Source organism: Podarcis cretensis (genome assembly GCF_951804945.1).
Source record: "Podarcis cretensis genome assembly, chromosome: 4".
NCBI lineage: Eukaryota > Metazoa > Chordata > Lepidosauria > Squamata > Lacertidae > Podarcis > Podarcis cretensis.
In genome coordinates, this window is record NC_137173.1 from 1,265,473 (window position 1) to 1,293,220 (window position 27,748).

At 46.1% G+C, this 27,748-nt stretch overlaps 2 protein-coding genes across 2 annotated transcripts in view; both read right to left on the bottom strand.

The window, feature by feature from the left end:
* Window positions 1-17,451, bottom strand: part of LOC307214677 (uncharacterized protein) — a 127,890-nt gene extending 110,439 nt beyond the window's left edge. The window contains exons 1-4 of the mRNA XM_079973524.1: window positions 16,813-17,451; window positions 15,102-15,583; window positions 14,803-14,896; window positions 14,452-14,534 (exon numbers count right to left, since the gene is read on the bottom strand). Of these exons, the coding sequence (XP_079829650.1) occupies window positions 14,452-14,534; window positions 14,803-14,896; window positions 15,102-15,494 (570 nt within the window). The 5' untranslated portion in view covers window positions 15,495-15,583; window positions 16,813-17,451. The remainder of the gene's footprint in view (window positions 1-14,451; window positions 14,535-14,802; window positions 14,897-15,101; window positions 15,584-16,812) is intronic.
* Window positions 17,452-25,638: 8,187 nt separating this feature from the next.
* On the bottom strand, window positions 25,639-26,583 carry LOC307214978 (olfactory receptor 52L1-like; the record flags this gene model as incomplete). The annotated part of the gene is made up of 1 exon (XM_079974095.1): window positions 25,639-26,583. One exon carries the CDS (start codon window positions 26,581-26,583, stop codon window positions 25,639-25,641), a length of 945 nt encoding a protein of 314 aa, XP_079830221.1.
* Window positions 26,584-27,748: the final 1,165 nt, after the last annotated feature.

Consider the following 27,748-nt stretch of genomic DNA (forward strand, 5'->3'; position numbering starts at 1 on the left):
AGTGCCTCTTTAAATCCCGCTAGCGTTGTATTCACACCACATATATTTTTCAGATAATCCACAAATTTCCCCCAGTCTTCGATGAACTTTTGATCTTTAGTATATCTAATTTTCCCAGTTAATTTGTCCAGTTCTGCATAGTCTGTCATTTTTAGTCTCCATTCTTCTATCGTCGGTATTTCCTCTTGTTTCCACTTCTGAGCCAACAGGATTCTGGCTGCCGTTACCGCATACTGGAAAAGCTTACAGTCCTTTCTTCTGATGTCCTTTCCTACCATACCTAAAAGAAAAGCTTCGGGTTTTTTCACAAAAGTATATCTTAACATTTTTTTCAACTCATTATATATCATTTCCCAAAAACTTTTCACTTTCTTACATTCCCACCACTGATGAAAGAATGTCCCTTCCTTGTCTTTACACTTCCAACATTTGTTATCAACCTTATACATCTTTGCTAATTTTACAGGTGTCATATACCATCTATAAAACATTTTCATCACATTCTCCTTCAGTGTGATACATGCTGTAAATTTTAAATGCTCTTTCCACAGTTTTTCCCAATCTTCAAATTGAATATTGTACCCAAAATCCTTTGCCCACTGTATCATTACCGATTTGACCTCTTCATCTTTCGTATTCCATTCCAGCAATATCTTATACATTTTTGACAGAATTTTATACTCATTATTTATAATGTCCTTTTGGAAATTTGATTCCCTTTCCACATAACCCTTTTCCTTCAGATCTTTTTTAAATATTTCATTAACTTGGTAATGGTGCAACCAATCATAAACTAAATCTTTAACTTGTTCATATGGCTTCAGTTTCCATTTTCCTCCCTCATTAACTATCAGTTCCCCATAAGTGGCCCATTTATTTCTCATATTGATCTTCTTCACAGTTATTACCTCTAACGGGGACAGCCAGTGTGGAACTTTTGGTTCCAGTATATTCTTGTATCTCTCCCAAACCTCTATTAGTGAACCCCTGAAGATGTGGTTTCCAAATCCTTTATGAACCCTTTTTTTGTCACACCAAAGATACGCGTGCCACCCAAATCTGTTATCAAATCCTTCAAGATCTAATAATTCATTATTTTCTAACTTTATCCATTCTTTTAGCCAGCATAGACAGGCTGCTTCATAATATAGTCTCATATCTGGCAGGGCGAAGCCTCCTCTTTCTTTTACATCCGTCAGTAATTTAAATTTTATTCTAGGCTTCTTCCCCTGCCAGATATACCTTGAAATCACTTTTTGCCATTCTTTAAAAATTCCTGTACCCTTTAATATGGGTAAGGTCTGAAATAGGAATAACATCTTTGGTAGCACCGTCATTTTTATCGTAGAAATTCTTCCCCAAAATGATAATTTCATTCTGGCCCACACCTCCAGATCCTTCTTTATTCCCTTCCATACCGGGATGTAGTTATTTTGGTATAGATCAATATTCTTGGCTGTTACCCAAATTCCCAAATATTTAACCTTTTTCACCACCTCTATCTCTGTTCGTTGTTGCATTAAATCGATCATCTTTTGATCCATATTTTTTACAATCATTTTTGTCTTTCTTTTATTCAATCTGAATCCTGCCACCGTACCAAATTTATCCATCTCGTCCAGTACCTCCTCTATACTTTCTGCTGGTTCTTCCATAGTCAGTACCAAATCGTCGGCAAAGGCTTTAACTTTATACTCATTTTGACCTACTGCTACCCCCTTTATTTGTTTGTTTTGTCTAATTGCATTTAAAAAAACTTCCAGAACCGTTATAAATAACAATGGCGATAGCGGGCAACCTTGTCTTGTTCCTTTAGATATTTTTATATCTTCAGTGATAACATTGTTCACTATTAATTTTGCTCTCTGTTCTGTATAGATTGCCTTTATGCCATTGAAAAACTCTTGATCAAGTATTTCAGATACTTGATGGCTCGTAACGCCACTTTGTTTTGAGTAATATCTATGGAAAGATAATTTAATGAAGAATGTAATCTGTATGTGTATTCTATCAAAAGTCAAAACTGAATAACCAGAAAAAGGAAGCACAACTTGCTTAGGTTGACTTTTGGCAGTGTGTTGTGTGATGGCTATCATGTTGGTTGGTTATTTGGTGTTTTTTCATTTAGTGGTTTGTAAAACATAATAAAATTAAAGAAATGGCACCAGAAGTTGACTGGACACCCAGAAAGTGATGTAAAATAGTACTATTAAGTGAAAAAGGCTACAGTTATGAAGAAATTAGAAGAAAGATGGAGGATTCTTTTTCTTTTTCCAATTTTATCCAATTTTGTTTTAAAAAGTACTGTATTTTTCGCTCCATAGGGCGCAGCTAGTTTTTAGGGGGGTAATCAAGGAAAAAAACTTATTTCTCCCCCCCCCCAGCCCCAAAGAGCAAAGAAGCCCAGAAAATGAGCGGGATCCATCCCGCTGGCTGTCTTGGCTTCCTCTTTAGCTGTGCCAACCCCTGCAGCTGGGAGAGGCTGCGCACGGCTTTGGCAGAAGCCAAGACAGCGAGCGGGATGGATCCTGCTCGCTATCTTGGCTTCGTTTTTAGCCGTGGGGCTGGGGTGGGGTCCCCCAACCCCAGGCCCCAGAACAGGTCCAGGAGCAGCGGCAAGATTGAGCGCAACCTTGCCGCCACTCCCGGAGCTTGCGGGGCTGGGGACGGTCTTCCCCCGACCCCAAGAACAGGCAGCTATCCACAAACCTTCTGAGCACAGCGGGAACTACTGCCGCACTCGGAAGGCTTGCGGATAGCTGCCTGAAGCCCCCGGAGTGCAGCCTTTGATGCCTCCGCAGAGAAGCGGGGTGAAGGCACCCCGCTGCCCTGCGGAGGCTTTGCGCAGCTATCCCAAAGCTAGAACAGCGAGACGGAGCACTGCGCAGCGCTCCGTCTCCCTGTTCTGGCTTTGGGCTTAGTTGCGCAGACTGCATTCGCTCTACAGGATGCACACACATTTCCTCTCAATTTTTGGAGGGGGAAAAGTGTGTCCTATAGAGCGAAAAATACGGTATATAGCATTTTATTAGAGTGGGAAACCAAAGATGAGGAGGTTAAATCAGTCATGTTTAAATGGGCTCAGTATGTGGGACACAACATTCAGGTTGCAAGTTGGGGAAAATTGTGGAAGGTTGACATAAAATTTACAGATTGTATATTATTAATTAAAGATAATTATGAAAAATGCTGGACAGAAGTGAAAAAAGATTTAGAAATATGGTCAAACCTGAAGCTTTCTTTACTAGGCCGCATTGCTGCTATAAAAATGAATGTATTGCCAAGAATGTTATTTTTGTTTCAATCATTGCAAATTTTGGACAAAATGGACTGTTTCAAGAAGTGGCAGAGAGATATTTCTAGATTTGTCTGGCAGGGCAAGAAGCCCAGTATAAAATTTAAAATACTAACCGATGCAAAAGAAAGAGGTGGATTTGCCCTGCCAGACCTCAAAATTTATTATGAATCAGCTGCATTTTGCTGGCTGAAAGAATGGCTGCTTCTTGAAAACACAGACATTTTCAAGGTTTCAATAATGTATTTGGGTGGCATGCATATTTGTGGTATGACAAGGTTAAAGCTCACAAAGCGTTTAAAAACCATATTGTTAGGAAAGCATTGTTTAATGTCTGGATAAGATATAAGGACTTACGGGGAAATAAAACCCCAAGGTGGTTGTCACCAATGGAAGCGAAGGCTCAGAAAAAGCTCAATATGGAGGCCAGATGGCCAAAATATTGGGAGATTTTGGAACAAGAGGGAGATAAACTAAAATTGCAGAGCTTTGAAAAACTAAAAAATACCAAGGCCTATCTTTCAAATACAAAGGAAGGAAGATAAAAATAAGGACTGTGAGTGATAAAGACAAGTTCTTGAGAGACCACGAAGAGGATCTCCAGAAGGAGGTGGAATCTGGGGAGGAGCCGAGTTCATCAGGAAAAGGAATACTGGACATAGCAAACTTATCATTTGGGTTGAAACCACCGACAGAGGAAGAACAACTACTCGGAGCAGTAGGAGGGGAAAGTAAATAGTTCCATCATGGTTCTGCAACTTCTAAGCTGGAATTGTAACGGTTTGAACATGCCCCGAAAGAGAAAAGCTGTCTTTCATATATTGAAGAAAAAACAATTGGATTTGATTTGTTTACAAGAAACACATGTGATGAGGTCACACAGGAAAATTCTTGTTAATAAAAGATTGGGACAAGAATTTATTTCATCTGACAAAGTTAAAAAAAGAGGAGTGGTGATATATGCAAAAGAAAAATTGCTACCGAAATTTATTTTCAAAGATGAACAAGGAAGATTCTTGGCAATTGAAATTCAAGTCCAAGGAGAGAAAATTTTGATTGTGGGAATTTATGCACCGAATGAGGGGAAATCTGAATTTTTCAAGAAGTTGCATGAGATTTTGTTGGACTATTTGGATTACAACTTAATTTTGATGGGAGACATGAATGGAGTAGTATCTACAAATATGGACAAAGCACAAAGACAGGTAGTTACTAAAGATGGAAGACTACCAAAAACTTTCTTTGAAATGACTGACAATATGGATTTGGTTGATATTTGGAGAACAAAAAACCCTCTTGAGAGAGAGGGAACCTTCTTTTCTGAAGCCAAAATGACATGGACTAGAATTGACCAAATATGGGTTGCTAGAGGAATGGCACCAAAGATAAAAAAAGTAGAAATCTGCCCAAAAACTTGCTCCGACCATAATGCCGTAAAGATGGAGATGAAGCAAATAACTGCTGGCTCCTTCAGATGGAGGATGAATGACACCTTATTTAGAGATGAAGAAGTATATAAAAAGGCCCAAAAAACTTTGAGAGACTATTTTGAAATAAATATGAAGACCAATGTTGAAAAAAGAGTAATCTGGGACGCAAGTAAAGCCGTTATGTGAGGATTCTTGATACAACAAAATGCAATAAAGAAGAGAAGCCAAAATGAGAAGAAAGATAAGATTTAGGAGAAGATAAAAGAAGGTGAAAGGAAATTAAGATCAAAACCAAAGTCTCATGAGATTTTGAGAGAAATTAAGTTATATCAAACACAATACATGGAATTGATGAATCAAGAAATAGAATGGAAAATTAAACAAATGAGACAAAAGACTTTTGAATCAGCAGATAAATGTGGTAAATTATTGGCTTGGCAAATGAGGAAAAGACAAAAACTGAATACGGTTACAAACTTAGAAGTGGAAGGAAAGAACATCTATAACCCAATTGAGATCAGAAACTGCTTCCAGAGATATTTTAAACAACTATATTCACAAGGGCTGCAGAAAGAATCGGACATAGAACAATTTCTTGAGAAAAATGGATAAAAAAAAATCTCTCATGAAAGTAAAATAGTTTTAAATCAGAAAATAACTGAACAGGAAATAGAAGGTGCCATTAAAAACATGCAATTGGGTAAATCTCCGGGACTGGATGGGCTGACTTCCAGATATTATAAAGCTTTGAAGGAGTGGTTATTACAACCTTTGAAGGAAGTCTGCAATGAAATTCTGGAGGGGAAAAGGGCACCAGAATCGTGGAAAGAGGCTTTTATTACACTTATACCGAAGACAGAGACTGAAAAGACTCAACTTAAGAACTACCGCCCTATTTCGTTACTAAAAGTGGATTACAAAATCTTTGCTGACATTTTGGCTAAGAGATTGAAAAAAGTTTTGATGGAGGAGATTCATTGAGACCAAGCGGGCTTTCTCCCGAGAAGACATCTGTCAGACAATGTAAGGAATTTAACTGACATTTTGGAAAAGTTAGAAGTGAATATAAATACTAAAGCAGTTTTGCTATTTGTGGACGCGGAGAAAGCCTTTGACAATATTTCTTGGAGTTTTATGAAGAAGAATCTCCAGGGGATGGGGGTAGGCCAAGGATTCGAAAACGGTATAGGTGTAATATATTCAGAGCAAAAAGCAAAGCTAATTGTAAATAATGTGGTTAAGGAAGAATTCAAGATAGAAAAAGGGACACATCAGGGGTGCCCAATCTCTCCATTACTTTTTATATCAGTCCTGGAGGTTTTGCTGAACATGATTAGAAGGGATCAGCTGGTTAAAGGGGTACAGGTCGGAGTTAAACAATACAAATTGAGAGCATTTGCAGATGATTTGGTACTTACATTACAAGAGCCAGAATCTAGTACTAAAAGGGTTCTAGAATTAATTCAAGAGTTTGGTCAAGTTGCAGAATCTAAATTGAACAAATTAAAAACTAAGGTATTAGAGAAAAATTTAACACCTATAGAAATGGAGAGGTTTCAGGGTTAAATGTGGTTAAGAAAGTGAAATACTTGGGGATTAATATGACAGCTAAAAATGTGAATTTGTTTAAAGATAACTATGAGAAAAGTTGGACAAAAGTGAAAAAAGATTTAGAAATTTGGACAAATTTGAAGCTTTCCTTGTTGGGTAGAATTGCAGCTATAAAGATGAATGTATTGCCTAGAATGTTATTTTTGTTTCAAACATTGCAAATTGTTGACAAGATGGACTGTTTCAAGAAGTGGCAGAAAGATATTTCTAAATTTGTCTGGCAGGGCAAGAAGCCCAGAATAAAATTTAAGATATTAACTGATGCAAAGGAAAGGGGTGGATTTGCCCTGCCAGACCTTAAACTATATTATTAATCAGCAGCTTTCTGCTGGTTGAAAGACTGGCTGCTTCTTGAGAATACAGACATTTTGGACTTAGAAGGTTTTAACAATGCTTTTGGATGGCATGCATATCTGTGGTACGACAAGGTCAAAGCTCATAAAGCTTTCAAAAATCATATTGTCAGGAAAGCATTGTACAATGTCTTGATTAAGTATAAAGATTTGCTGGAAAACAAAACTCCAAGGTGGTTGTCGCCAATGGAGGCAAAGGCTGTAAAAAAACTTAATATGGAGTCAAAATGGCCGAGATACTGGGAAATTTTGGAACAAGAAGGGAATAAACTGAAATTGCAGAGTTTTGAGAAATTAAAAGATAAAGTGCGAGACTGGCTTCATTACTATCAAATAATGGAGGCTTATAAGCTGGATAGGAAAATTGGCTTCCAGGTGGAAAAATCAAAATTGGAAACAGAATTGTTAGAACCAAAAACTAAGAATTTGTTAAAGATGTATAACTTGCTGTTGAAATGGAATACGCAGGATGAAATGGTTAAATCAGCTATGATTAAGTGGGCACAAGATATTGGTCATAACATTATGTTCGCTGACTGGGAACAGTTGTGGACCACCGGCATGAAATTTACGGCATGTAATGCCTTAAGAGAGAATATTATGAAAATGATTTACAGGTGGTACATGACCCCAGTTAAGCTTGCAAAAATCTATCATTTGCCCGATAATAAATGTTGGAAATGTAAAGAAACTGAAGGTACATTCTTTCACCTTTGGTGGATGTGCCCAAGGATTAAGGCTTTCTGGGAAATGATATATAATGAAATGAAAAAGGTATTTAAATCAAGAGCTGCCAAAAGAAAAATGGACATTATTTATGTATGCTACAACAGCGGCAAGAATCTTGACTGCACAAAATTGGAAGATGGAAGAAATACCATCAAAAGAACAATGGTACGAAAAACTGATGACTTATGCAGAATTGGCTAAGCTAACAGAGAAACTACGAGAGAAGGACAAAAAGGATTTTGAAAGAGTTTGGGAACCATTTACAGGTTATTTGCAGAAACAACAAAATGGATTGGACTCACTGGCAGGGTCTGAATAAACATTCACAACTTTATTATAGTAATAGAAATTTTAACAAAATGATAAGGGAATTTACTTTTATATAAAGCAGGACACAATAAATAAAACTAAATAACTCAGTAGAGGGGGAGTTTGTTGGAAAACTAGCCCCATCTGGAGAAGCTGTCCCCTCTCCCTGCTCCCGGAGCTGGTTTACCGGTGATCTGCCTCTGGCTGCGTTCCCAGACAGACCAGGGAGATCTTGATATAGGCGACATTTCCCAGCATGGGAAAATGCACGCCCACTTCTCCCCCTTCGCAGGGGAAAGAAGAGTAGTCAGAAATCTATTTACATATTGTTTATTTCTGACATTACAGCTCTACAGAAAACGTGTCCGATCACTTCAGTTTCCACCCAGCAAGTGACAAAGACTTCCTTTACAAACGCAACAGGAAGGTCTCAAATTACATACTGGACACAGACTTCCAAAGCCTGTGAACTTCCGGGAATTTACTTTCCCACAGCTAGCCATATCACATGATGTCAACAAGCTGGCTGTCTGCAGCTGCGATGTTCTCATATTGTAACAGAGTTGAGGGAAGTCCGGAGGACGGGAGGGAGAACAATTGTATATAACACGATGATTGAGATATTTTTATTTGTTATAAAATTCAATAAATATTCATTTTTTAAAAAGAAAAAAGAAGAAGAAAGATTGAGGAAAACCTAACCAAAGCTGGCCTTTCTATATTTGTGAAGAGGTATAAGGAGACTCAGTCACTACAAAATCAGACTGGTAAAGGAAGGAAAAGGTGCACAACAGCAAGTGACGATCGAAGGATGAAGAGACTGTGCCTACGTGACAGAAGAAAATCATCTGGGTGTTTACAAGATGACATGGAGCAATGTAAGGTGAAGTTGAGTGCAAGGACTGGTATAATGCTAGAATTCCAAGGGAAAAGCCATTATCTCTCAAGCCAAGGTGGAAAAGATTAAACTGGGCTTAAACCCATGGTAACTGGACAGCGGAACAATGGGACAGTGTTATTTGGAGCAATGAGACCCCAATCTCCTTGCTTGGTAGTGAGGGCATGAAATACGCGAGGAGGAGAATCGGAGAAGATTTACATCCTACTTGCATTATACCGACCGTGAAACACCCAGACAGTGTGAGGATCTGGGGTTGTAGGACAGCAAAAGGTGTGGGCAGAATTTGTGTCATTAATGGGAACGTCAATGCCCCCAAATACATAAATCAAATACTTGAGCCTGAACTGAAGTGTTCTGAATGTGAAATGTGAAATCCTATTCCACTGCTGGAATGGCCTGGGAATAGCCCAAGCAAAAATCTTGGGAGCCGACTAAAGAAACTTGTTAGTCAGAAGCAACCCAGCAATAAAGCCCAATTAATAGAGGCAATAATTCAGTCTTGGTTTCACATTATTACAGCTGCAGAACTAAAAAACTTGCTTCACTCCATGGGAAGGCGTTGTATATCTCCTTTTTTCTAAGCGTTTCACATTTCTTTTTTATGACTGTTGTTCTAATAAATACTCCTTCATAAAAGTTATTGCATTGCAATCTTCATTAAATTATCTTTCCTATGGTAAGGTAAAGGTAAAGGGACCCCTGACCATTAGATCCAGTCGTGACCGACTCTGGGGTTGCGGCGCTCATCTCGCTTTATTGGCCAAGAGAGCCAGTGTTTGTCCACAGACAGCTTCCGGGTCATGTGGCCAGCATGACTAAGCCGCTTCTGGCGAACCAGAGCAGCGCACAGAAACGCAGTTTACCTTCCCGCCGGAGTGGTACCTGTTTATCTATTTTCACTTTGATGTGCTTTCGAACTGCTAGGTTGGGAGGAGCAGGGACCGAGCAACGGGAGCTCACCCCGTCGTGGGGATGCGAACCACCGACCTTCTGACTGGCAAGCCCTAGGCTCTGTGGTTTAACCCACAGCGCCACCCGCGTCCCTTTCCTATGGTATCACTTCCCAAAAAAGTGGTGTTATGAGCCATCAAACACACTTTTTAAAAAGGTTTCCATGATTTTAGCCACTAGTATAAGTTGTTCAATTAAAGTTAATATCCTTTTATATGGGATTGATGTTTCATGTGTATATATGTGTTGGAAGCCACCCAGAGGAGCTGGGACAACCCAGCCAGATGGGCAGGGGATAAATAAAAATTATTACTATCACTGATTCTACTACCTGAGATTCAATAAGCCTGGCTCTTCTCTGGGACGGATTTTGTTTGGCCCAGTCACTGCATCCCCTCCATCGCCAATGTCAGGCGTCTCTTGGGTCAACCCAAGAAAACAAAAACAGAAAACCTGACAGAAGCTACTTATCTTTCCTAACAACTCTGAAGCTGACATTTAAGATGTCTGGGCAGTTCAGACCAGCCGAATCGTAGTATAAAAAGGCAGAACTGGTGGAAGATTTTTGACAGAAAAAACTGTAATTTGCTGTTCAAGGCTTATTGTGGGGGCGTTAGGTTCCCAGGTGTTGTAGGGGGCGCTGTTGAGCTCTGAAAATATATGAGGTTTGTCAAATAGAGGTATTTTTTGAATTTCCAGGCAGATAGGACAATCCCACAGGGAGCCTTACCACGAGAGGCTACGATCCCCCGATTCTCCTCCATAACGTCCTTATGCAGAGCTCTCTGGTCAGGATCCAGCAACGCCCACTCCTCATCCGTGAAACGAACAGCGACATCTTCAAAGCACACTGGACCCTAAAAGAAAAAGGGAAATGTCCTCCTCTGAAACAGGATCAATATGATCTGCTACACAATGCGCTGTTGTTTCCTTCCTCTTAATTGCTGCGCTATATATATATATATAATTTTAACTAATAAACTATAAAATGTACCACAAAACTTATCACATACAATCTTTTTAGACTTCCATCAGCACCGCTGATGATCCACCATTTTCACCACTTCTTATGCATTTCTTAATTTTATATTGCCTTTACATCTCTTAACAAATCATCCTCCCCCTTGTCCATTTTTTCCATACTTCTAATAATACTCCTCACAAAACTTCTTGCAACCCTACAAACGTCGTCTGTTCTTCACAATTACTGTTCAATTTACTCCAGTCTTCCGGGAATTTCTGGTCTCGCCGGTTTTGAATCCTTCCTGTTAGTTTATCTAATTCTGCTGCGTTATTTCAGTAGGATTGCTTTGCTGCACATTTTAATTATGGGTAGCTATTTTAATGCTTTAATTCAATTATTTTATTCTGCTTTTAATTACGGGTATTTGTCTTTGTGCAAATAGGTGGTTCTCCAGCTTATGTTTTCCACGTTATTCTGCCTACGCAAGCATCCCAGTTTCCCCGATGGAAGCATCCCCTTTCTCCTCTCCTCGTGAGTTGCTCTGGGGAGGTTCCCTCCCAATGCCCTAGAGCCAAATTCAAGGGGTTCATGGGGGCATGGAGAGGGGGAGGAGTGGGGGGAGGAGTGGGGGGGCGGGCCCCATTTTGCAGCAGATGGGGCTGGCTAGGTGAATCCTGGACACTATTTGTAATTGTCTGTCCACTGCTTAGAAGCCTGTTTTAGCATTCAGTGTTCAATATAGAAATACAAGAAGCCTAGTCTGGATGGCCATCTGTCTTGGGTGATCTAGCTGAGACTCCTGCAATGCAGGGCGTGGGACTTGATGACCCTTGGGGTCCCTTTCAACTCTAGGATTCCATGAAAACTGCAACTAGAGATGAATCCTACAGGCGACATTCAGAAGGCTGGTGTCACAGAGTTATCTGGGCAGGAAATCCCACACTTCACAGCTGGAGTTAACTCTTTATCTTGGCTGAGGTTCTGGCGTAATGAAAAGAGCAGCTCATTCCCGGAGGGTCTGTCACTTTGCATTTCTTAGTGCAGAAAGTATTTCCTATAAAGGAGTACGACAAGGCTGTATATTGTCTCCCGGCTTACTTAACTTATATGCAGAATTCATCATGCGAAAGGCTGGACTGGATGAATCCCTAGCTGGAATTAAGATTGCCGGAAGAATCATAGAATCATAGAGTTGGAAGAGACCACAAGGGCCATCGAGTCCAACCCCCTGCCAAGCAGGAAACACCATCAGAGCACTCCTGACATATGGTTGTCAAGCCTCTGCTTAAAGACCTCCAAAGAAGGAGACTCCACCACACTCCTTGGCAGCAAATTCCACTATCGAACAGCTATTACTGTCAGGAAGTTCTTCCTAATGTTTAGGTGGAATCTTCTTTCTTGTAGTTTGGATCCATTGCTCCGTGTCTGCTTCTCTGGAGCAGCAGAAAACAACCTTTCTCCCTCCTCTATGTGACATCCTTTTATATATTTGAACATGGCTATCATATCACCCCTTAACCTCCTCTTCTCCAGGCTAAACATGCCCAGCTCCCTTAGCCGTTCCTCATAAGGCATCGTTTCCAGGCCTTTGACCATTTGGGTTGCCCTCCTCTGGACACGTTCCAGTTTGTCAGTGTCCTTCTTGAACTGTGGTGCCCAGAACTGGACACAGTACTCCAGGTGAGGTCTGACCAGAGCAGAATACAGTGGCACTATTACTTCCCTTGATCTAGATGCTATACTCCTATTGATGCAGCCCAGAATTGCATTGGCTTTTTTAGCTGCCGCGTCACACTGTTGGCTCATGTCAAGTTTGTGGTCAACCAAGACTCCTAGATCCTTTTCACATGTACTGCTCTCAAGCCAGGTGTCACCCATCTTGTATTTGTGCCTCTCATTTTTTTTGCCCAAGTGCAATACTTTACATTTCTCCCTGTTAAAATTCATCTTGTTTGTTTTGGCCCAGTTCTCTAATCTGTCAAGGTCGTTTTGAAGTGTGAACTGTGGTGCCCAGAACTGGACACAGTACTGGACACAGAAGAAATATCAACAACTTCAGATATGCAGATGACAAAACATTGATGGTAGAAAGTGAGGAGATATTAAATAACCTTTTAATGAGGGTGAAAGAGGAGAGTGCAAAATATGGTTTGAAGCTCAACATTAAAAAACATAGATCATGGCCACTGGGCCCATCACCTCCTGGCAAATAGAAGGGGAAGAAATGGAGGCAGTGAGAGATTTTACTTTCTTGGGCTCCATGATCACTGCAGATGGTGACAGCAGTCACAAAATTAAAAGGCGCCTGCTTCTTCGGAGAAAAGCAATGACAAACCTAGACAGCACTTAAAAAGCAGAGACATCACCTTACCAACAAAGGTCCGTATAGTTAAACCTATGATTTTCCCAGTAGTGATGTATGGAAGTGAGAGCTGGACCATAAAGAAGGCTGATTGCCGAAGAACGGATGCTTTTGAATTATGGTGCTGGAGGAGACTCTTGAGAGTCCCATGGACTGCAAGAAGATCCAACTTCTCCATTCTGAAGGAAATCAGCCTTGAGTGCTCACTGGAAGGACAGATCGTGAAGCTGAGGCTCCAATACTTTGGCCACCTCATGAGAAGAGAAGACTCCCTGGAAAAGACCCTGATGTTGGGAAAGATGGAGGGCACAAGGAGAAGGGGATGACAGAGGACGAGATGGTGGGACAGTGTTCTTGAAGCTACCAGCATGAGTCTGACCAAACTGCGGAAGGTAGTGGAAGACAGGAGTGCCTGGCGTGCTCTGGTCCAGGGGGTCACGAAGAGGCAGACACGACTAAACGACTAAACAAAAACAACAATACTAATTAATTCAAGAGGGTTCCGGAAGCTTCTCTGCGTAAAAAAAACAAGCAGAAGGTTCCTGATGTTTGGGTTATTCCTTCAGAGAAGCTGAGTACAGCTGGGTTAAAGTGGTTCTGTCATCTCTTCTGTCAAGGTCATGCTGACTATAAGAAGAGGCCAGAAGAAGCCTGGGTTTCTCTCTCTCTCTCTCTCTCTCTCTCTCTCTCTCTCTCTCTCTCTCTCTCTTCCTTCTGGTGTTCTGTACATAGTATGCTGAGTGTTAAGGTTTAAATTTATTATAAGTTGTGGGAAATTTCAGTTAAGTCTGCTGCAACTGGATTTCTTATGAACAGGGCCAATCCTGAACGTTTTGGATGTGGGACCATTATGCTTATTTGCCTTCAGTAGCAGTAAAGCTCTGCTGGATGAAATACAATTGCCTCTGGTCTATTTTGGGGAATACTGCAACGTCTTTACAATTTCACTCTGCTAACTATACATTGTAGTTCTGCTCTGGATCAATATTGAGTAGAATTTTAAGACAGTGTCTTCCTCCACAAAAGCAGTTGCCAAGAGTGAAGGCCCCCAACTCCCCACAGCTTTCCAAGCCCCCTCCTCTCTGGGGTTTCTGGCAAGCGATTGAACAGTGCGCCAGTGTGCAGCCTGCCTTTGCTCCTCCATTCTCAGACATCTCCTGCCTCCGAGAGACAAGCAGGGAGGGTGGCTTCTGGCAGAAGGAGAGGGAGCCCCCACTGACTGCTCCTTCTCCTGACTCACCTCAGCCTCTCATCCTCCCTCCTCCCACTCGTCTCCTTCCTCTTCTGCCTCCGATTCTGGACTGCATTCTGCCTCAGAGTCTCCCAGCTCACTAAACCCTGTTGCCCCTTCAGCTTCTGACACCTCCTCTTCCCAGGCTTCTCCCTCTGACCACCCATCCTTCTTCTACCTCTACTTCTTGGGGTCCGAGACGTCTTCCCTTCCTGGTTCCCCGGCTGCTTCCTCCCACCATTCCTCTGTGCCCAACCAGTCCATGACATTGCTCCATCCCTCGGCCTCTGACCCCACAAGGCAGCTTCCCCTGACCTGATCTGGTTCCACAGCCGCTGCTTCCCTTCTGCCCCCATGAAAAGATGGACCAGGAGGTCTTGCCGGCATCATTCTGTCACCTGCAAGAGAAAAAAGATAAGCAGGATGCCAGGAGTGCCTGCTTCTCTCACAGGTGAAACAGGGCATCTCTAACTACAGATGGGCCTTTGAGAAAGCCTTACCTGCTGAGAACATTTGGACGTTTGTGCCCATTTCATGTTAGTTGTGCAAAACTATTTCTCCCTTCCTTTGGACCCTTGTTCCCAACTGTTCCCCCCCCCCCCCAAAAAAGGAACTCACAGATTAGTTGGAAAACCAACAGAACGAGACCAAATGGAGAAAAGCCACCTTCCTCCTTACCCAGTGGCCTCTCTCTGGTGTCCAACGGAGGCCTCTCTGCCTCACAGGAATCCAGCTCCATTTCTGCAAAACGATCCCTTTTCTGAAAGAGCAACAACGATTCCAAACAGAGAATGAATGGTGAGAAATGTTAGAAAGAGAATGACAAGGACAGAAGTTTAAGGGTGTGAAATCTCATCCCATGGATGCCTTCCCAGGAAAAGAATGGGCCAACAGTAGAGCATTATGGGATGTTCTCTGTCCTGTTTGGAGCCCCTTGGGAGTATCCAGAGGAAAGTCTCTCTCACCTGCTCTCTCTCCTCTGCCTGACTCAGGAGGAAACCTTCGGCCAGGGCCACCGCCTGGGAACTGGTCTCCGCTCCGCATTCCCTCACCCAGCTCTCCATCTCCGGCGGAAGGACAGCCAGGAACTGCTCCAAGATCACCAGGTCCAGCATCTCAGCTTTCGTGTGCCTTTCTGGCTTTAACCACTGGTGGCAAAGGTGGTAGAGTCGGCTGCAAACCTCTCGGGGTCCCTTGGCCTCCTGGCAGCAGAACTGCCTCAACTGCTGGCTCTGCACCTCTGAGCGGAGGGTGTCCAGGATCTTCTGCTCAGAGTTTCCCCAGAATCCCCCACTGCTCCCAGTTTGGATGACATGGCCTCTTCCTGCTCCAGGGCCAGCTGGGTCTTGCTCATCCATCTGTGCTCTCAGGAAGTCTCTGAGAGATTGGAAGGAACCCTTTGGTCTTCTGCCAAGTTCTGCCTGTGCTAATGAGGTGCTAGCAAATCCTATAAAGCAAATACATTGTTTAGTTACAGAATTTTTAGGTCCGAAGAAGAGAAATGTTCCTTGAGCAAGCATGGATGAGTCTTCCTAGGAACCAGGGTGGGACTGTACCAAACCATGAGAAGAAGACGGAGGAGGAGAAGGTGGAGAGAAGAGGAAGAAGAAGAAGAAGAAGAGGAGGAGGAGGAGGAAGCAGACTCTAGCTCTTCTAGAAGAAAGATTGTGATGCAAAATGTGGAGGCAACTGAAGGGATTTCTCTGAGGTGAATCAGTCTAGTTGCTCCTGCCTTCGAGTAAATGCAAGAAGTCAGAACTGACTGACAAGGGAATAATTTGTATCTTGTGGAAAATGGATGCCTGGCTCTAGTGGGGGTCCTTGCCTGGGGGTCCTCAGGAGTTGCTCCCCCCACCCCCACTCCCCTGCTTCTGTCTTCTTTTCCTGCACTTGGTCTCTCTGCCGCTCTCCAGACAGACTCCTGGGGTGGGGTCCCTTTTTCTTTGCTCTGAGGGCCAGGAATGTATCTGGACATTATTATTCTCTTAGATGGCTTAACATACGCACAGCCATTGACGCCCAGGTCCCTGGATGTTCAGTGAGGAGCAGCGCCCATTTCCGGCTGGTTTTCTGGCAACAATCCCTTTGGGAGAGAGAGGATGTGGTCCTGGGATGCCCTGCTCTGGGTGCGAGGGGATTGCTGCCGTGGCCTCCGTGGGGAGCTGCCCTGGGAGACACTGGGAGACACTGGGAAACTGGTCCCCAATGCAGCAGCCAGACTCTGGGCTGGGATCCCTCTCTTTATTCCTGGCCTTCCTCTCCCACCTTTTCTTCCTTCCTCCCCGTGGTTTGTTTTATTTTTTTTGGGGGGGGTGTCTAGTCCACCTCCTTGTCCAGCTTTGGAAAACCATTTGCAGATGTTCCCTCTTTTGTGCAGTGATGCTGAGAGACGTCACAGAGAGTTAAAGTCCCAGGGACTCCTTTGTTTAAAGAAGGAGGTTTCGGGGGAGTCATTGTTTTTCTGAAGGGGGGGCGAAAGGCCAAATGAGTTTGGGATCCTCTGATCTGCAGGAAGGAGAGCGTGGCAGACCTGGCCCCTCCCTGGCAGGACCCTCTCCTCCTCCCTGACTTGGGGTCCCCCCCCCTGCAGGAGCAGATCAGGCCCCCCAGGCCCCCCTCCTCTGCTGCAGCCCTGGGACCCCCACCAGATCCCAGAGAAAGAGAGGGGAAACTCACCAAATCCCAGGAGGGGGGAGCGAGGCAGCCCTTGCAGGAGAGTCCAGAGTCCTTGCAGGAGAGACACCAAAGCAGGAAAGGACTGGGGAGGGAGGGGCCTTGGCTCTGGAGGACCTGCCCCCCCTTGCTTCCTGCCCTCTCTAGGAAGGCAGCTCGGTTCCCTTTAACCCTTGCAAGGCCAGTCCCCCCAGCTTAACCCCCCCCCTTGCATTGCACACTCACGTGGCCAGGGCAGAACTCTGATTTCTATTCATTTCTGTCATTTTGAATGGCTCTAAGGGGGCAGCTTCTCCCTGGCTCTGCCTATGGCATGGGATCCTTTTGGGGGGAGCCTTGGCTCTTGGCTGGGCTCTGAGCATCTCCCTCGGTCCCTTTTTTGGGGGGGGCTGTGGCTCTTGGCTGGGCTCTGAGCATCTCCCTCGTTCCCTTTGGGGGGGCCTTTGGCTCTTGGCTGGGCTCTGAGCATCTCCCTTGGTCCCTTTTTGGGGGGGCCTTTGGCTCTTGGCTGGGCTCTGAGCATCTCCCTCGGTCCCTTTTTTGGGGGGGGGGCCTTTGGCTCTTGGCTGGGCTCTGAGCATCTCCCTCGGTCCCTTTTTTTGGGGGGGCCTTTGGCTCTTGGCTGGGCTCTGAGCATCTCCCTTGGTCCCTTTTTTGGGGGGGGGGCTTTGGCTCTTGGCTGGGCTCTGAGCATCTCCCTTGGTCCCTTTTTTGGGGGGGGCCTTTGGCTCTTGGCTGGGCTCTGAGCATCTCCCTCAGTCCCTTTTTTGGCTGGGCTCTGAGCATCTCCCTCGGTCCCTTTTGGGGGGGCCTTTGGCTCTTGGCTGGGCTCTCAGCATCTCCCTCGGTCCCTTTTTTGGGGGGCCTTTGGCTCTTGGCTGGGCTCTGAGCATCTCCCTCGGTCCCTTTTGGGGGGGCCTTGGCTCTTGGCTGGGCTCTGAGCATCTCCCTTGGTCCCTTTGGGGGGGGGCTTTGGCTCTTGGCTGGGCTCTGAGCATCTCCCTCGGTCCCTTTTGGGGGGGCCTTTGGCTCTTGGCTGGGCTCTGAGCATCTCCCTCGGTCCCTCGGCCAGGAAGCGGAGGAGCAGCGCAGCCCAGGCTGGAGTGCAGCAGGCAAGACGTTGCCGCCGCTCTGGCTGGGGAGAGAGAGCCCTGCTTCAACCAGTGCAAGAAGCCAGCCTGGGAGAGCTGTTCTCTGGGGAAGGAGATAACGAGGGGGGGGGGACTGGCTCTCTGGGTCCTGCTTGGGGGGGTGTTCCTGGTCTCCCTCTCCTGAGGGCAACAATCTGGCCCTGAGACACACAAGTTCTTCCTTCAGTTACACTCACTTTGTGGTTGCCTCATTTCAGAGGGCCCAACTGCTCTTAGATGTCCCTCAAGGCAGCGGGTCCTGAGTTCTAGCACTGCTTAAACAATCACAATGGCTGCCAAGGAGGAACTAAGCGAAGTTCAAAATAAATAAATCATATTCTCACCATTGTTACCGGAAAAATCCGAGGGCTCCCTTGGACAAAACAAAGACACCAACTAGGATAACTTGGAGCAAAACAGCAGCCTGTAGGCTTGGCCTTTATTGAACTGTTGCAACAGGGTATTCCCCTCACTTGCAGGTGAGAGGAAAGACACAGAAAAATAGTGTGCCAGACCTTATAAAAACTTTTGAAATTCCCCTCCTGTAGGTCAAGCCCACCCCCAGAAACATCATGCATACATCACAGAAAGGAGGGGTTGAGGGAGGAGTTGTGGTGGTAACCTGAGTCTCCTGTCACCTGGCTGGTTCCCTTCTCCCCCCTCCCCATGAGCCATTTTCAGAAGACAAAAGGTAGTCGCAGTTTCCTGCCCCCAGAGGGAAGAGCTGATCATTGTCCTTTGTTCCAGTCCATGCTGAATCCACTCCCATATGCAAGTTCTTTGTGATCTTGATGGTCTTCTGTATGGGACCATCAGGGTTGGCATAGCAACTAGGCAGGGCTCCTGTGGATGTGCTGGGATGGTGAAGGGATTATGCTGCCCTGAATCAAACCTTCCCCATTTTGTAGTCCTTCCTTCATGGAGTAAAATGAAAGTGGAACGGTGCAGATCCGATGTATGGTTGATTTTCTATGAATTTATAACAGAAGCGTAGCGTATGTAGTGTGTGAGTATGAGTGTGTGTGAAGTTTGTACAAACTGAATGATTGGGGGGGGGGGTTCCTGCTACACCATGAATGAGCAAAACTTTCTTCTGCATGTTGCTATGGAAACATACAATATTTCCCCTTCCAGAAATGCTGAATTGCTGATTCAATGGACAAAAAATGCATGGCAGTTGTTATTATTATTTATTAAGTTGATATACCACCTTCATCAAGAGATCTCAGGGACTTTTAAAAGACAGAACACATGAGAAGTAGACCAATGATGTATCACCTCAAATTCTTTATTCAGGTGATTGCCCTCCTTTTGAAGGAGGCAGGTGGAATCTCCATGGTTGCTGCTACTCCTGCCCTGGGTGCTGGAAGGAAGAGCTGAGAGCCAGTGTGGTGTAGTGGTTAAGAGCGGTCGACTCGTAATCTGGGGAACCGGGTTCGCGTCTCCGCTTCTCCACATGCAGCTGCTGGGTGACCTGGGCCAGTCACACTTCTTTGAAGTCTCTCAGCCCCACTCACCCCACAGAGTGTTTGTTGTGGGGGAGGAAGGGAAAGGAGAATGTCAGCCGCTTTGAGACTCCTTAAAGGGAGTGAAAGGCGGGATATCAAATCCAAACTCCTCCTCCTCCTCCTCCTCTTCTTCTACTTTTCCATCTGACCTATGAGGTTATTGATGTCATCTTTGAGACTTCTTAGGGTAGTGATAAAGTGGAATATCAAATCCAGACTCCTCCTCCTCCTCCTCCTCCTCCTCCTCCTCCTCCTCCTCTTCTCCTTGCAAGGCCTTTTCCCACTTGGCCTGGAGGGTGAGGACCAGACTTCCCCTGCTCAACAGTTGTTGTGTGTTGTTTAAATTAGTTTCTACTGACTTATTGGGTTATTGTATAGTTTGCATTTGATTCTTAAGGGGAGAGGGCCAGGGCTGCCGGGGAGGGGGCCCAATCCAACAAAATGGCTGGGGCAGGTTCCATGGGGGGTGGGGGGTGCACTGGGATACCCGATCTCAGTGATCACAGGTAAGAGGAGGAGTTAACGCTAAGACCAGACGGAGGAGGTCAGCTTAGTCATTGTTTGAGGACTATCCCTGCCTCCGGGTCTGGTCTTGACCGGATGGATGTTGGAATCCGCAAGGGATGCCCACGTGACCTGAAGGTGCTGCTGTGCAATGCCAGGTCAATAATTCATAAGATGGCTGTCACCCACGACTTGATCATGGATGGAGGACTTGACCTGGCCTTTGTAACAGACACTCCGTTGGATGAAGCAGGTGGGCCTGTTCTTGCCACTGCTTGTCCACCAGGTTCCTCTTACGCACAGCAACCCAGGTCTTGTGGGCAGGGAGGGGGGTTTGCAGTGATTTTTATGTGTTTGAAAAGGAAAAGGTTCTGACCTCCTTTGCCTGGTCCTCAGACCCTAGTCGGCACAAAGAGTCCTTGAGAAAGAGTACTTTGCAGAATGCTGCTTTTATTATTAAAAATCTTCTTCTCCAACCACGACCGACAGCTTTCTACATATCAAATGCAACCAGCTTTCTACCATCTGACAACCCAACCCACAAACAGACCATCAATGACCACCCTATATATTATAGGCATATGTGGGTGGAAGGTTGCATGAATCATGCAGGCTTTGCTGATTCATTGTAGGCCACCAACTCATGCTGATTCAGTTCCTTTTGTATTAAAGAAACAGTGGCTAATTTTAAGCTGTGACACCCCTTCTGTTTCTTTTTTTAAAAAATAATTTTTATTAAGTTTCATATTACCAAATTAAACACATCAAACCAATTAATCCAAATTATAACAATACATATCATATAATCCAATTGTTTTCCAAATTATAAATTTTTGTGGGGGGTACCCATGCTTTTTGATCAGCAGGAGTCCAATCCTCGAATATTTCTGCTGCTTTCATATTAAGAATGATATTTCCAGTCCCTTCTTCTCAATCCTTGTCATTACTCATTTTCCTTTCCATTCTCCTCCGATTTGCTCTGCAAGTGGGTTGAAAAAAAGTCTTATTTGTGTTTCTGTGTGGGCTTTGTACTGCTCTCTTGTAAATCGCTCTCATCCAATAATCCAGGCATTTCCGCTCGAGCAAGCAATCGCCATCTTGTCGTCCCGATGAAATACAGTCTAAAAGCTCACTCTTTAACTTTCCCGACCTGTTGCATCGTAAATTAGTCTTTTTCCAGGAGGGCTGCCCCTTCCAGTTCACAATCTCATCAAAAATAATAAATCTTTGGCTCACCCTCCCCAAGACCAAACCTCCTGCAACACAGGTCTCGTATCCAATCTCCATTCTAACTGCATCACAAAGAGACTGAGACGGAAGATTACATCAAAGTACTACAGACATGGACAAGGCATGTCTGTAGTACTTTGATGTAATCTTCTGTCTCAGTCTTCTTCATTTCAGTGGTAAAATTGTTAGCAGATAAGAACCTCCTGCCTCTCTTGAAGCATGTCCGTTATCTTTCACCAATTTTTTTCCTTTTAAGTAACGCAACTAGTTTCGCACCTGGAAGCAGCTTTGGAGGAGTTCCAAGGCCCGCCGAGGGTTGTGCACCCAGTGCTTCACCCCTCCTTCTTCCGAACTCGGGGGTGATTTATGGCAACAGCGGGTGAAAACTGCATCTCTCCCCCCTGGAGAGATGAAGGGAGACTGATTTACTCCCCATAATCAGCCTCTAATTACCTCGTGCGAGCTGGATAGATGTTAATATCCGCCATCTTCCAAGGCGCCCCTAGTGCCCCCCAACACCCCTTCTGTTTCTTAAATGCAAAACAAAACAAAACAAAAAATCCAATAGAAACAAAACATACATACACTTATATATATAAACCCAGTTTTGTCATCAGTTCGTTATGACCTGTTGCTGGCAACAGCTTGGTAAACAAATCAGCAATATTATCTTGTGATTGACAATACTCCAGTTTGATTACCCCATCCTGTACACTAGCTCTAACGTTTGCATGATGAATAGCAATATGTTTTGGTGCGGCTTCCGCGCTGGTCATGGGACCGAGACGGCTCTGGTCGCCCTAACAGATGATCTCCGCAGGCAGCTGGATCGAGGCGGGTCGGGGCTGCTGATTCTTCTAGATCTGTCAGCAGCCTTCGACATGGTTGATCACGAACTACTGGACCACCGCCTTGCCGACGTGGGGATCCAGGGCACAGTCCTTCAATGGCTGCGCTCGTTTCTCTCTGGTCGGGGACAGAGGGTGGCGCTTGGGGGGGAATTGTCATCGCGCCACTCCTTGGTGTGTGGAGTACCTCAGGGTGCAATTCTCTCCCCGATGCTTTTTAACATCTTTATGCGCCCCCTCGCCCAGCTTGTCTGGAGTTTTGGGCTGGGTTGCCATCAGTATGCCGATGACACCCAACTCTATCTGTTGATGGACGACCATCCTGACTCGGCCCCAGACACACTGACCAGATGTCTGGAAGCTGTGGCTGGATGGTTACGTGGGAGCCGGTTGAAGTTAAATCCTTCGAAGACAGAGGTCTGGGACGGAGCAATATGGGATTGAGGGGGCAACTCCCATCTCTTGCAGGGGCGCAATTAGTGCCAGCATCGTCCGTTAAGAGTTTGGGGGTAATCTTCGATACCTCCCTCTCTATGGAGGTCAGATTACAGCTATAACAAAGGCGGCATTTTTTCATCTCTGCCAAGCTAAGCAGTTGGCTCCTTATCTCTCTCACCCTGACCTAGCCACTGTGATCCACGTGACGGTCACCTCCAGACTGGATCATTGTAACTCGCTCTACGTGGGGCTACCCTTGAGACTGACCCAGAAACTCCAGTGGGTGCAGAATGCCGCGGCGAGACTCCTTATGGGGTCTTCACTGCGAGATCATATTCATCCGGTACTATACCAGCTGCACTGGCTCCCGGTGGAGTACAGGATCAGGTTTAAGGTGCTGGTTTTAACCTTTAAAGCCCTATATGGCCTAGGACCCTCGTACCTACAGGACCGCCTCTCCTGGTATGTCCCACAGAGAAATTTACGGTCTGCAAATAAAAACATCCTAAAGATCCCAGGCCACAGAGAGGTTAGGCTGGCCTCAACTAGAGCCAGGGCTTTTTCGGCCGCGGCTCCAATCTGGTGGAACGCTCTGTCACAAGAGACTAGGGCCCTGCGGGACCTGACATCTTTCCGCAGGGCCTGCAAGACGGAGCTGTTCCACCAGGCCTTTGGTCAAGGCGCAGCCTGACCCCCTCCTCTGGCAATCTGCACAGAATTTTGCTTAATGGTTGCCATCAATTTGATTTTAATTTGATTTTAATTAATTTTATAATGAATGTTTTTAGAATGTTGGATTATTTTGATTGTTGTTAGCCGCCCTGAGCCCAGCTTCGGCTGGGGAGGGCGGGATATAAATAAAATTTATTATTATTATTATTATTATTATTATTATTATTATTATTATTATTTCCGAGCCTGCTAATGCAATGCATGATTGACTATCTTCATACACCTGGATGGGCAAATCCACTTTACCATCTAGGTCTTTCATTTCATTGCATGCTAGCAACAGACTCCCATATTCTGCCTCACAGGATGAGGTTGTGACAAATCCCTGTTTCTTTGACCTCCATCCTATTAGGGAATTGGCAAACATCATAACCATTGTAGATTTTCTGGTAGCTACGCAGCTCTCCCGGTCCACATCAACAAAAACTTCTAGTCTCTTGTTTTGTGCACTAGATATCTCTAAACATACACTTAATGTGCCCTTTAGATATCTGATAAGCCTTTTCATTGCACACCAATTGGCAGTACTGGGTTTAGATACACGTTGGCTCAGAACGTTTGTAGTACACGTAATGTCCGGCCTTGACCACCGGCTTAAATACAACAGTTGTCCTATTTTTGAGTGGTACAAATCAAGCTGATCAAATTCATCATTACACACTGTCTTTGGGAAATCTGGTGTCATGGGAATCTGAACTGCTTTGCAGTTTTCCATGCCAAACTGCTCTAGCAAATGAAGAACTTTCTCCTTCTGGTTCAATAGGAAGCTTCCATCCACAGGTGAAATCAATAAGCTCACAAGTCAGATGGAAAAGTAGTAGTAGAAGAAGAGTTTGGATCTGATATCCTGCTTTATCACTCCCCTTCAGGAGTCTCAAAGCGGCTAACAATCTCCTTTTCCCTTCCTCCCCCACAACAAACACTCTGTGAAGTGAGTGAAGCTGAGAGACTTCAGAGAAGTGTGACTGGCCCAAGGGCACCCAGCAGCTGCATGTGGAGGAGCGGAGACGCAAACCTGCTTCCCCAGATTACGAGTCTACTGCTCTTAACACCACATTCGGCTCGCGCATTCAGGCTGCAGCCCCTCTTCTGTTGTCCCCCCCACACATAGAGACACAGCAAGGAGCATTCAGAGGTACACACCTCCTGAATATGGAAGCTCTCCATTTTATTTTTTACTTTATATTTTTTAATTTATTATATTTATATACCACCTTGATCTTTCGTGGATCTCCAGGTGCCTTACATGTTTTCCTCCACCCCATTCCTTGTCACAACAACCCTGCGAGGGAGGGGGGCTGACTCCAAGGGCACCCAGTGACCTTCATGGCCGAGTGGGGATTCGAACCCATGTCCTAGTCCAGCCAATACACTGTCTCCCCCTCCTCGAATTAATTTAATATCCTTTTGAGATCAGAGAGACCTTTGTCTAGTTCAAGAAGGGTACTGAGCAGCTGGAAGGGGAGCAGAGGAGGGCAGCCAGGAGGATCAAGGGTCTGGAGACCAAGCCTGATGAGGAACGGTTGAGGCAGTTGGGTATGTTTGGCCTGGAGAAGAGGAGACTGAGAGGAGAGCCATCTTCCAATATCTCAAGGGCTGCCAGAGGGACCAAGCTTGTCTTCTGCTGCTCCAGAGGGGAGGGCAGGAAAGGAGATTCGGACTAAACATCAGGAAGACCATAAAGAAGGCTGATCGCGGAAGAATTGATGCTTTTGAATTATGGTGCTGGAGGAGACTCTTGAGAGTCCCATGGACTGCAAGAAGATCAAACCAATCCATTCTGAAGGAAATCAGCCCCGAATGCTCACTGGAAGGACAGATCCTGAAGCTGAGGCTCCAAGACTTTGGCCACCTCATGAGAAGAGAAGACACCCTGGAAAAGACCCTGATGCTGGGAAAGATGGAGGGCACAAGGAGAAGGGAACGACAGAGGACGAGATGGTTGGATAGTGTCTTCGAAGCTACAAACATGAGTCTGACCAAACTGCGGAAGGCAGTGGAAGACAGAAGTGCCTGGCGTGCTCTGGTCCATGGGGTCACGAAGAGTCGGACACGACTAAATGACTAAACAACAACAACGAACAAGTCGTCTTTTGCAACGGTTCATGGAAGTTCTAGGAGCTAGTCTTCCTTTGCCCAGCTGGACCAGAATCCCCCTTTCCCCCCATTTTTGGAGGGATGACCTGCTCTGAACTCTCTCCTCCTCCGTGTTGCAGGTCATGCAGTCCTTTGGGGGGAACACCACCATGTCAGAACCATCCTAACCAAGAAACTCTGCCTTTTCCCAGGACACCAAGACTGAGAAAGTGCCTCTGCCTTTTCCGGATGCTGTGGGTGGGAGCAGAGAGCCGTCTTAGCCAGTGTGGTTCAGGGACGGCCTTCCGATGCTGCAAAGGCTGCTGTGGGCAGTCCACCCTCCCGGATCATTCCCCCCAGACCTCAAGCCACCCTCCCGTAGAAGACCCTGGCCACCCTGCTTCGGATTGGCTTCGTTTTCACCCCGTACACGATGGGGTTGAGCATGGGTGGCACCAAGAGGTACAGGGTGGCCAGGAGGATGTGGACCTGGTGGGGGACCCTGTGGCCAAAGCGGTGGGTGAGGAAGGAGAAGAGCCCCGGAATGTAGAAGATAAGGATCACGCAGCCATGGGAAGCACAGGTGCTGAGGGCCTTCAGCCGCTCCTGAGTGGAGGGCAGGCGGAAGACGGCGCGCAGGATCAGGGTGTAGGAGAGAGCGATGGAGAGGACGTCCATGCCCACCACAAAGAGGGCCACAAAGAGGCCATACATCCTGTTCACAGTGGTGTCTGCGCAGGCCAGCTTAACCACCGCCATGTGCTCGCAGTAGGCATGGAGGACGACCCTGTGGCCGCAGAAAGGCAGTCTCTGGAGGAGCAGGCCAAAGGGAGCGATGAGGATCAGACCCCGGAGGAAGATCAGGAGCACCGCCTTGGCCACAGTGGACGTCCGCAAGATGGCTGAGTGTCTCAGGGGAAGGCAGATGGCCACGTAGCGGTCCAGGGCCATGGCCACCAGGATGCCCGACTCCACGGAGGAGAAGGCATGGATGAGGAACATCTGGGCCAGGCAGGCGTGGAAGCTGATGGTGCAGGGCCCTAGCCACAGGATGGCCAGCATCTGGGGCAGGGTGGTGGTGGAGAGGACCAGGTCCGTGATGGCCAAGGCAGCCAGGAAGAGGTACATGGGCTCGTGGAGGCTGGGCTCCAGCTTGATGACCCCGAGGAGCAAGGCGTTCCCCAGCAGAGCCAGGACATACATGGAGCAGAGAGGGATGGAGAGCCAGTGCTGGGAGGCCTCCAGCCCAGGGATGCCAGTCAGGAGGAAGGTGAGGGGCCGGAGGCTGGTGTTGCCCACGGTCGTCATTGCTGCGGCAGCTCCAGACACCTGGGAAAAGCAAATCGGAGAATGGAGGGTGAGAGAAGCTGGGAGAGGCTGCCAGACCAGGCCAAAGAGGACCCATCTAGCCCATCATTCTGTTCTCACAGCGGCACCCAGGTGCCCATTGCGGGGAACCCGCAGGCAGGATCCGAGCCCAAGAACAACTCTCTCCTTCTGTGGCGTCCAGCCACTGGCTTCAGAAGCATGGCTGCCTCTGACTTCCTGGTTGGAGTCAGAGAAGAGACATCATCCTGGCTAGCAACTATCAAGAGACTTGATTCGGGGTGGGGGATGGGCATGGGATTGAGATCCATGGGCATTGCCAGCTGGCGTGGGGGGGCAGCTGCTCCCCCCTAAATCAAGTACAAAGGAAAAATTGTAGAAAGGTTTTGACAGGATTCTCTGAGCACTTGGGGCGAAAAGAAATCAATTTAAAACAACTGTTGTTGAGGCATTTCATTCTGAATCTGACAGAGGATGATGGCGAGGGGTGTCCTCTCCCCCTAACCTAAATCCTGGCTACGCCCATGTTGAGATCTTGACGGTTTCAAGTGGGGTATCTTATGGTGCTTCCACCCTGCCCTGAGCTCGATTTCGTTGAAGGCTGAGGGCTCAGAAGTGTTTAGGTATTTTGCCCCACCTGGAGTCCTGTGTCCAGTTTAAGGAAGATATTGAGCAACAACTGGAAGGTTTGTGGGAAGGGTGTTCAGGGGCCTGGAAACCAATCCTTGTGACGAAGGGGGGAGACAGTTGGGGATGCCCGGAGAAAAGAAGATGAGGTGACCCGAGAGCCGTCTTCAAGTATCTGAAGAGCCCTGGAAGATGGAGCAAGCTTGTCTTCTGCTGCTCCAGAGGGGAGAACTCAAACTGATGGCTTCTGTCTACCAGAAAGGAGATTCTGACTGAACATTACATATCACTTTCTGAAGACAGGAGCTGTTGGGTGGTGGAACAGACTCTCTCGGAAGGGGGTGGGCTTTCCTTCCTTGGAGGCCTTTAAGGGGAAGATGGGTGGCCACCTGCCAGGGAGCATTTAACTGCGATCGCTGCATGGCAGGGGCTGGTTTGGTGACCCTGGGGGATCCCCTCCAGTTCTCCCATTCTGTGATTCTGCTCTTCCTTGGCCTCTTTCTCTGAGACGTGAGCCTGC